Raw genomic sequence first — 9797 nt, forward strand, 5'->3', positions numbered from 1 at the left:
CCTGGTCGGGGCACATAAACTAGTAAGATCCAACCAATAAAAGCATACACAAGTGGGACAAGCAACCAGTCAGTGTTTCTCTTCCTCTCTCCCCGTCCTCTTTCTTTCTAAAATCAATAAATAAAAATTTAAACACATTTTTTTAAAGACTCAATGTTGTTAAAATATCAAATCTTTCCCAACGCATCTACCGATTAAATGTAATCCTCGGCTGGACAACCACATGCACAAGAATGGACCCCTCGCTCACCCCAGACACAGAAGTCGACTCAAATGGCCCACAGACCCCAACATGGGATCCAAACGGCAAAGCTGTCGGGAGGAAACAGGAGGAAGTCTTCGTGATCAGGGGTCCTGGGTCACGCAAAGCCTTCAGCTAGGACGTCAAACACGCAAGCCACAAAGGAAAAGACACCTGAGACTTCATCAAAACGAAAAACTGCTTTGCCCTAGCCCAGTGGTCAGCAAACTGCGGCTCGCGAGCCACATGCGGCTCTTTGGCCCCTTGAGTTTTTAGCAAAGGCCAGCTTAGGAGTTCCCTAATTAAGTTAATAACAATGTACCTACCTATATAGTTTAAGTTTAAAAAATTTGGTTCTCAAAAGAAATTTCAATCATTGTACTGTTGATATTTGGCTCTGTTGACTAATGAGTTTGCCGACCACTGCCCAAGCCGATTTGGTTCAGTGGATAGAGCATCGGCCTGCGGACTGAATGGTCCCGGGTTCGATTCTGGTCAAGGGCACGTACCTTGGTTGCGGGCACATCCCCAATAGGGGGCGTGCAGGAGGCAGCTGATCGATGTTTCTCTCTCATCGATGTTTCTAACTCTCTCTCCCTCTCCCTTCCTCTCTGTGAAAAATCAATAATATATTGATTTATTGATTTTAAAAACTGCTTCAAAGGGTACAGCTGAAGAAGTGAAGAGACAGCCAATGAGGGAAATACATGCAAATCAGACACCTCTCGGGGGAGCATTCCCCGAACAAAACTGGTGTAAATAGAAAACAAGTTTTTTTGTGTGTGTTTTTTTTTAAATATATTTTATTGATTTTTTACAGAGAGGAAGGGAGAGGGATAGAGAGTCAGAAACATCGATGAGAGAGAAACATCGATCAGCTGCCTCCTGCACACCCCCCACTGGGGACGTGCCCGCAACCAAGGTACATGCCCCTGACCGGAATTGAACCTGGGACCCTTCAGTCCCCAGGCCGACGCTCTATCCACTGAGCCAAACCGGTTAGGGCGAAAACAAGTTTTATTGGGGAGAAATTTACAAACACAAAGAGAGAAGACAGTGGGTTTCCCATGTCCTCGTGATACACAAAGAGAGGGGCCACTGAGACTGGGCCTGGGGAGCCCCCAGGGGAGGGACCAGCCCCACAGAGCTGGGCGCTGAGAGGGGAACCTCTGGGGACCCGTGTGCACCGCTCACACCTGTGAGTCCTCCTGAACTCTGTCCCCAATGCCAGTCCTCCTTGGTGTCAGAAAAGCCTTTTAAAAACAGGGATCAGCCGAAACCGGTTTGGCTCAGTGGATAGAGCGTTGGCCTGCGGACTGAAGGGTCCCAGGTTCGATTCCGGTCAAGGGCATGTACCTTGGTTGCGGGCACATCCCCAGTGGGAGGTGTGCAGGAGGCAGCTGATCGATGTTTCTCTCTCATCGATGTTTCTAGCTCTCTGTCCCTCTCCCTTCCTCTCTGTAAAAAATCAATAAAATATATTTTAAAAAAAACCAAAAAAAACAGGGATCAGCCCAGCAGGGTGGCTCAGGGGTTGAGCGTTGACCTATGAACCAGGAGGTCACGGTTCAATTCCCGGTCAGGACACATGCCCGGGTTGTGGGCTCCATCCCCAGTAGGGGGAGTGCAGGAGGCAGCCGATCGGTGATTCTCTCTCATCATGGATGTGTGTCTCTCTTCCTCTTTCTTCCTCTCTGAAATCAATTTAAAAAAAAAAAAAAAAAAAAAAAAAGAAGGATCAAATTCTTAGCCGCTTTGAGTGGAGAAAGAGGATCCTGCTGCTTGAACAGAAGCTGGGCCCTGGAATGGGGAAAATTATGAAACAGAGGCTGAGGGAGAAAGTGAGAGAGAAAATGGAGTCACCTTAGTCAAGCTAAAACAAATCACTGAAATCAAGTCGGCTGAGGTCTGAGGAAGCAGTTCTGCTCAGGGACCCTAGCCACCCGCATCCTCCCGCCCTGCCTCAGGCCACTCTCCACCAAACCCCCGGATGACCCTGGCCTGTGAGCCCAAAGCCCTCCTGGGCCAGCTGAGGGGGACGCTCCTCCCCAGCAAAACCAGGAAGGGGACGTGGATTTGCAGAACCAGAACCACCCGGGTCGGAGGGACCCTGGGACTTCTGCCCAAGGAACTTTCCCAGGGGGATTAAAAGGGCCTGGAAATTCACAGACTCAGTTAGCCGAGATCCTGTTTCAACGGCCTTGCGTGGAAACTGGCCTGCAGGTCATCTGCAAACTGAGACACAGTGGATGCTTATTGATGGCGGCAAAGGTCAGCTGACTTCACAGCGGAACCAGCGTAAGAACCAGTGAGAAAGGTCCGTCCGGGGGCAGGGCCTGAAGCCAGAGGTGAGCTTGACCTCTGAGTGTGGGCTTTTTCCTGTGCCTCTTTCTCCTCCTGCCGTCCTCACATCCTTCTCTACTGCACCCCCCTTTCTCACACCTGGGCCTCGGGCCCCGGGAGACCAGGCACTGCCTCCCTGGCTGTCAGTCCAAGCCTCGAGTGGCCGCTGCCGTGAAGCCCACGGCTCTCCGCAGGCCGGGAGCACTGTCCCGAGCTTCGCTGTCATCCCTGCGTCCAGCACCCTGACCTGAGGCCTGCGGTGCAGGGACTCAGAGGAAAAGGACAGTTACTCCCTGGCGTGGAGAAATAGGCTACTATCAGCCAGAGTGACGCCGACTGGCTACCGGTAACCCCCCCTGCGCCAGGCTTGCTGTGTTAAGTGTTTGGCCTGCGCCCGGCCGGTGTGGCTCACTGGTTGAGCGTTGACCTAACGACAGTTTGATCCCCGGTCAGGGCACACGCCCAGGTTGTGGGCTCCATCCCCTGTGGGGGGCGTGCAGGAGGCAGCTGATCAATGATGCTCTCTCCTCATCGATGTTTCTCTCTCTCTCACTCCCTCCCTTCCTCTCTGAAATCAATAAAAATATTTTCTAATTATTTTGCCTTTAACACTCGTGACGCTGGAAGTAGGTACCTGGGAAACAGGGTAAGCGGGGTGCACGGATTCACAGAACTGAAAGTGACGGGGCCGGTACTGTCTGGGTGGGAGGCCCCCTGTCCCCCCTCAAACAGCATTTAAGTTTCCTGTTCTGAGTGAGGAGGGACAGCAGCAGACCTGAGAGAAATGCAGGCGAGCCTCCAGCCCTTCTCCTCCTCCCCGAGAGGGTTCTGTGTGCTGCAGTGACAAAGGGGCCACCTCTGACCTGACAGCTCAGGGCCGTCTTGCGAACTCAGAGACCTAAGGTCACCCCACAGGAGGGTCTGGAATTAAACTTTAACTAAACGCAGGGATGGTGGGCACTCACCTCCGAGGCCAGTATCTTCCCTGACAATGTCAGCCTTTACCTTCACTGAGCCTGTCGGTCTTTTTGCATCTATGATAACACACCCTTTGAAATGTCTGGGTACCTTGTAACTTCCCTTTCCGGACCCCTTGGGGCTCAACCTAATGGGCTGGGCGCCAGGACAAAGACCACAGACTCCTTCATTATCATGTTAATTGTTCCTGCACCCACCTACGTGTGTGTCTATCGTTTTACTTCTTATCCAATCCCAGGGGTTCTCCCGCCTCCCTAACCTATCACCAATGGGTTTCATTAACTCGCCTGTGTCCCCTCCTTCGATGGCAATGTATAAAACTAGATGAAAAGCCGCCATTCTCCGGAGCACTATCCCAGTCCGCTGAGATACCACTTCCCAGCAATTGTCGACAGTTTGGCTCCAATAAACTCACAGAAATTCTTCACAGGTTTGAATGTTCTTACGTTCACACTTCCTCCTCCACACACACAAGAAGACCCTCGACTGTCTTGGGGTTGTGCTTTCAGACTATTTCCAAATGGTGTCCTTTGCACAATGCTTTTATATATAATACCGATCTCAAAAAATAGAAGCACCATTTATAAATGGTGTACCAGGCTGTCCAAAATCACCTGGAAACGTCTCCTTTTCTTCTTGTAACTTAAAGATGCTTTACCTTTAAATGTCTTAGCTCAGCCCTGACCGGTTTGGCTCAGTGGATAGAGCGTCGGCCTGCGGACTGAAAGGTCCCAGGTTCGATTCCAGTCAAGGGCATGTACCTTGGTTGCAGGCACATCCCCAGTGGGAGGTGTGCAGGAGGCAGCTGATCAATGTTTCTCTCTCATCGATGTTTCTGGCTCTCTATTCCTCTCCCTTCCTCTCTGTAAAAAAATCAATAAAAATATATTTTAAAAAAATAATAATAAATGTCTTAGCTTCGTCAATGCCAGGAGGTACCGATGAACCAAAATGCAGGTCATTCGTACCCAGTACGTTCAAACTGACCGCGATGAGCCAGCCGCTCCCCACGCCCACCCCTCACAGAGGTCCCCAGACCCTTCAGGCCCTCCCAGTGAACGCCCTTTGACTCTTGTTTCATAAAGGACTTCCCGCTCTCTCTCTTTGCGGTCATGATGCCACAGGCAGCCACCGGCGTGGCGTGGTGCAGGGTCAGAGCTGCACGGCCGCCCAGTGAAGGGAGGGCCGGGCCGAGAAGAGAGAGCTCAGCGGCCCTGTTTCCCTGTGGCCCCCGCTGTGGGCGCAGGGACCCGGCCGAGCACCACGCAGACAAACACGGGCGCCAGCATCAACGTCAGCGAAGCAGGTCACTCCGAGCCGCAGAAAGCAGACCTCGGCGTGCAAATGGCATTTGCTAGCTGCTCAGGAATCACTTCGTGGTCCTTGAAACAGCCGTGGGGACCAGTCCCGGCGGGAAGGCACTGCCGGGTGAGTCTGGATTGAATACAGCCGTTCCCCTAGTGACTCTGCCCTCTGTGCCTTTCGTGACCTCTGACCTGTCCCAAAGGCCCGGCGCCTGTTCTGGCCCCGCGCCCATCCCCACGGGCCCCGAGGAGGAGGCGGTTCTCTTACCGGGGATGGCGCTCCGTGGGCCCCGGGTCGCTCCTGTTCCGGCACCGCGCCCCGGAGTTGCAGAGGAGGCCCCGGACAAACAGGAGGACGCCCCGGCTGGGCAGGTCCCGCGGCTGCAGGTAACCTGGAGGCGGGCGGCAGCGGAAACGCAACGCCACTGCGTTAGAACCCCAAGAGTAGCCTGTCACACGCTATCGCCTGACTGACGCTCTGTTCCCGTAAAGGAGAACTGAACTCTCAGACGGACAGGAGGGGAGCAGGTGGAGGGGGTGGTTAGGGAAGGGAGGGGAGGGGTTTTTAATTTGGGCAAAACTTTGAGGTCTAAAACCCCTTGTATTCTTAAATGTTTAAGTGTAGCTGCTGAAGATCATATAAAACAAAGAAGTTTAGAAAAACTGGACAGAACCCTAGGTTTTCAGGACTAAAGTGGCCCCAATAAGCCACCCCCTTACTCAAGTGCTGCTCACATTCCCCACCCCCACCCCCCTTGGCTCACACTCTGCCCCCTGCCCTTCACTCACACACACACACACATACACACACACATACACACACACATACATATATACACATACATACATACATACACACATACATACACACACTCACACACATACATATATACACATACATACATACATACATACACACTCACACACATACATATATACACATACATACATACACACATACATACACACTCACACACATACATATATACACATACATACATACACACATACACACACACACACACACACACATAGGGAATCTGAAAGCCACTCATCCATACGGCGTGGCCCCCAGAACCTGGAGGACAGCTGCCCCCGGGCCCAGGTGGGTCAGCTTAGTTAGAAGAATAGATCGGTCTGCCCGAGCGAGCAAACAGAGGCTGTGACTCCCCAGAGGGAAGGATGGAAATGCTGCCGGCTGGCACCCCAGAACGGCAGACACTGCGATATGACGGCGGAGCCCTCCACTCAGAGCCCGAGTCAGGAGCGGCAGGAAGGCACTGCACGCCTTCTCTGGAGATGGGCAGTGAAGTGGCCCTTACAGGTGTCTGTGTGCCGGGAGGAGATGGGCAGTGAAGTGGCCCTTACAGGTGTCTCTGTGCCGGGAGGAGATGGGCAGTGAAGTGGCACTTACAGGTGTCTCTGTGCCGGGGAGGACATGGGCAGTGAAGTGGCACTTACAGGTGTCTGTGTGCGGGGAGGAGATGGGCAGTGAAGTGGCACTTACAGGTGTCTGTGTGCGGGGAGGAGATGGGCAGTGAAGTGGCCCTTACAGGTGTCTCTGTGCCGGGAGGACATGGGCAGTGAAGTGGCACTTACAGGTGTCTCTGTGCCGGGAGGAGATGGGCAGTGAAGTGGCACTTACAGGTGTCTCTGTGCCGGGAGGACAGGGGCAGTGAAGTGGCACTTACAGGTGTCTCTGTGCCGGGAGGACAGGGGCAGTGAAGTGGCACTTACAGGTGTCTCTGTGCCGGGGAGATGGGCAGTGAAGTGGCACTTACAGGTGTCTCTGTGCCGCGGAGGTTCTTGAAGACGAAGCGCCGTCAGGATGATGAACAGGGTACAGGGCCAGAGAAGTTCCGCGAGGCACAGGACCTGCCAAGTTGTTTTTAAGTAAATCAGTGCTTGGGTAAACTCCAAGCGTTACGGTGTCTCCAGCTCTTAAGAAATGGCAAACTGGCCCGGCTGATGTGGCTCAGAGTTTGAGCGTCAACCAACGAACCAGGAGGTCATGGTTCCATTCCCGGTCAGGGCACAGGCCTGGGGTGCAGGCTCGGTCCCCCGTGTGGGGCGTGCCGGAGGCAGCCGATCCGTGATTCCCTCTCATCACGGATGTGTCTCTCTCTCCCTCTCCCTTCCTCTCTGAGATCAATAAAAACGTTCTTTTCAATGGCACCCTGGCCAGGCTTAGCCTCCTCTGACTTTGTCATCGCCATCCCTGCCATATGGGTCTCTGAGAACGACGACTGGAGACAGGGCCCCCGAGAAGGAACTGGAGAAAGGAGAGGAAGGAGAGGCCACGGGCAGGCCCTTCTCAGGTGCCAGGTGCCGAGGTCAAGGATTCCACGCCCCGTCCTCCCTCGCACGCCCTGCAGTGCTTCCCAGCCCTTAGCCAGCACCCCTCACCCTCCCAGCAAGCAGGGGGGAGCCCGCTTTGCACACTGCACACCAAGGGCATCGCTCCGTGAACCAGCTGGGACAGATCCCGGGCTGGGTCTCAGGCCTGCGACGAAGCCGCTTTCCTTCCGCTTGAACAAAGCTTCATACAGACGGAGTTCAAACCCATGTTTTTTGTGGTTGTTTATTTGTCAATCTTCACACAAGGATATTTTTCCCATTGATTTTTAGGGAGAGTGGAAGAGAGAAGGAAAGACAGAGAGAAACATCGATGTGAGAGAGACGCATCAATTGGCTGCCTCCTGCACACACCCGACCAGGGCCCGGGTCGGGGAGGAGCAAGATACGTGTCCTTGACAGGAATCGAACCCAGGACCCTTTTATCCGCAGGCCGATGCTCTATCCACTGAGCAAACCCATTTCTAAATCCTCCGCGTTGCTCAGGGAGCTGGTGGTTTTGGTTACAACTGAAAACCACAAAGAATAAAAATAAAAGCGTAGCCAAAACCGGTTTGGCTCAGTGGATAGAGCGTCGGCCTGCGAACTGAAGGGTCCCGGGTTCGATTCCGGTCAAGGGCATGTACCTTGGTTGCGGGCACATCCTCAGTGGGAGGTGTGCAGGAGGCAGCTGATCGATGTTTCTCTCTCATCGATGTTTCTAGCTCTCTATTCCTCTCCTTTCCTCTCTGTAAAATATCAATAAAATATATTATAAAAAAAAAAAAAAAAACAGCCTTTAAAAAAAAAAAAAGCGTAGAAGAATGAAGGAGGGAGAAGCTGGTGGGGGGCCTCCCGGTGAGAGGGCGCACCTCGTGAGGCTAGAATATCCAGGAAGCCGTGGGAAGCGTGTAATTAGTGCGAGGCCCCTGGTCCTCGGAGACAAAGGGCTCTGCAGGGGGGCGGGGGGGGGGCGTGAAATCTCATTGTGCCCTTGGGGCCGAGCTCCCAGCCCCTCTGAAGAGGATGCTTTCCCAGAGTATTAGGTTTAGGGGAAGCACGGTGAAGGTAAGGTCATTTGTAAAATAGAACAAGAAAGGTGAGTTCACACTAACAGGAGTTGGACGGGAGAGCCCCGAACCTGCAGCTCAGCCCCCCGGCCCCCCGGGAGGGCCCTCGTTCACGCCGTGCTGAGCACAGAAGGCGACGTGAGCGTGGGGAGGGCGACGAGGAGGGACTCCCTTTATGGGACCCACTGCGCTCAGCAGCATCGTCCTCCCCGGGGTGGGGGTGGGGGTGGCACCTGAGGTCCTCGCCTCCTGGGAGCGCTCTACCATGTCCAAGGCCCAAGCAGTGGGGCGAGCACGTGTCTCCTCGGGCTCAGAGGACAGAGCCCAGCCCTCCGCCATGGCTGGATTGTGCCCTCAGATCCCCACGCTGAAGCCCTGACCCCGGACCTCAGATCATCACCCGACTTGGAAACAGGGCTCGCAGGTGCCCCGTCAGGGTGCGGTCCCAGGCAGCAGGGGGGCCTCGTCCAGTCGGACTGCGCCCCGTAAAAGGAGAAGCCTGGTGCCTGCTTTGTCCTTTGAAAACAACCCCAGTTTCCCTTCTGTGGCTGTAACCATCTGTCTTCACATAAAAGAATTCCTTTTGCCCTGGTCTGTTTTGCTCCACTGTTAGAGCACTGGTCCGCAGACTGCAGGGTTGCGGGTTCAATTGCCAGTCAAGGGCAGGTACCGTGGTTGCGGGCTCAATCCCCGTTCCCAGTCGGGTGTGAACAGGAGGCAACTAATCGATGTGTCTCTCTCACATCGATGCTTCTCTCCCTCTTCCTCCACTCTCCCCCTCCCCCCCAAAAAAAAAAATCAATGGAGAAGATATTCTTGGGTGAGGATTTTTTTAAAAAAGACTGCATTTCCCCCAAATCGTTGAGGAAAATTTGTTCCTGAGTGTCAGGAACAAAAATAAGGAGAAATTGGGACACAGACAAACACAGAGGGAAGACCATGAGAACTCACGGAGGCCTCAGGAGGGACCCAGCCCACCCACCCCTGGACTTAACTCTGCTCGACGCGGCACTGAGATGTAAGCAGGTGCGGAAGGCGCGGCCTTGGTATCTGTTACAGCCGCGCTGACGGATACACTCTCCGCCAACGGCCTGGCCAGGCCACGGAGAGCCCATGTGTTGGCTTACCAGGACTCCCGGTGAAAGGTTTTGGTGAACGAGCCTCAGTCACCCCTTTCAGCACCAGATTCCATGTCAGCGACTTCATTTTTAACCTTATTTGGTATAAAACCACTGACGGGTCATCATTCCTTTAGCCCTTCCCCAACACGTCCAGCCCCGACCTGTCATTGCTTAGACTTCCTGTTCTTCCCGCATATGAAGCTGTTCGGCTACTTTTTAAAAATGCACAACTGCCGAAACCGGTTTGGCTCAGTGGATAGAGCGTCGGCCTGCAGACTGAAGGGTCCCGGGTTCGATTCCGGTCAAGGGCATGTACCTTGGTTGCGGGCACATCCCCAGTGGGAGGTGTGCAGGAGGCAGCTGATGGATGTTTCTCTCTCATCGATGTTTCTAGCTCTCTATCCCT

General features: G+C 53.8%; 1 protein-coding gene across 1 annotated transcript in view; it reads right to left on the reverse strand.

Annotated features, from left to right (window-relative positions):
• Positions 1-8609, reverse strand: part of ABCA13 (ATP binding cassette subfamily A member 13) — a gene marked incomplete at its 5' end in the record, with an annotated part of 149231 nt that extends 140622 nt beyond the window's left edge. The window contains 3 exons of the mRNA XM_080665222.1: positions 5135-5258; positions 6648-6741; positions 8535-8609. Of these exons, the coding sequence (XP_080521348.1) occupies positions 5135-5258; positions 6648-6741; positions 8535-8609 (293 nt within the window). The remainder of the gene's footprint in view (positions 1-5134; positions 5259-6647; positions 6742-8534) is intronic.
• Between the last annotated feature and the right edge of the window lie 1188 nt (positions 8610-9797).

Source organism: Plecotus auritus (assembly GCF_963455305.1).
Source record: "Plecotus auritus genome assembly, chromosome: 4".
Lineage (NCBI taxonomy): Eukaryota > Metazoa > Chordata > Mammalia > Chiroptera > Vespertilionidae > Plecotus > Plecotus auritus.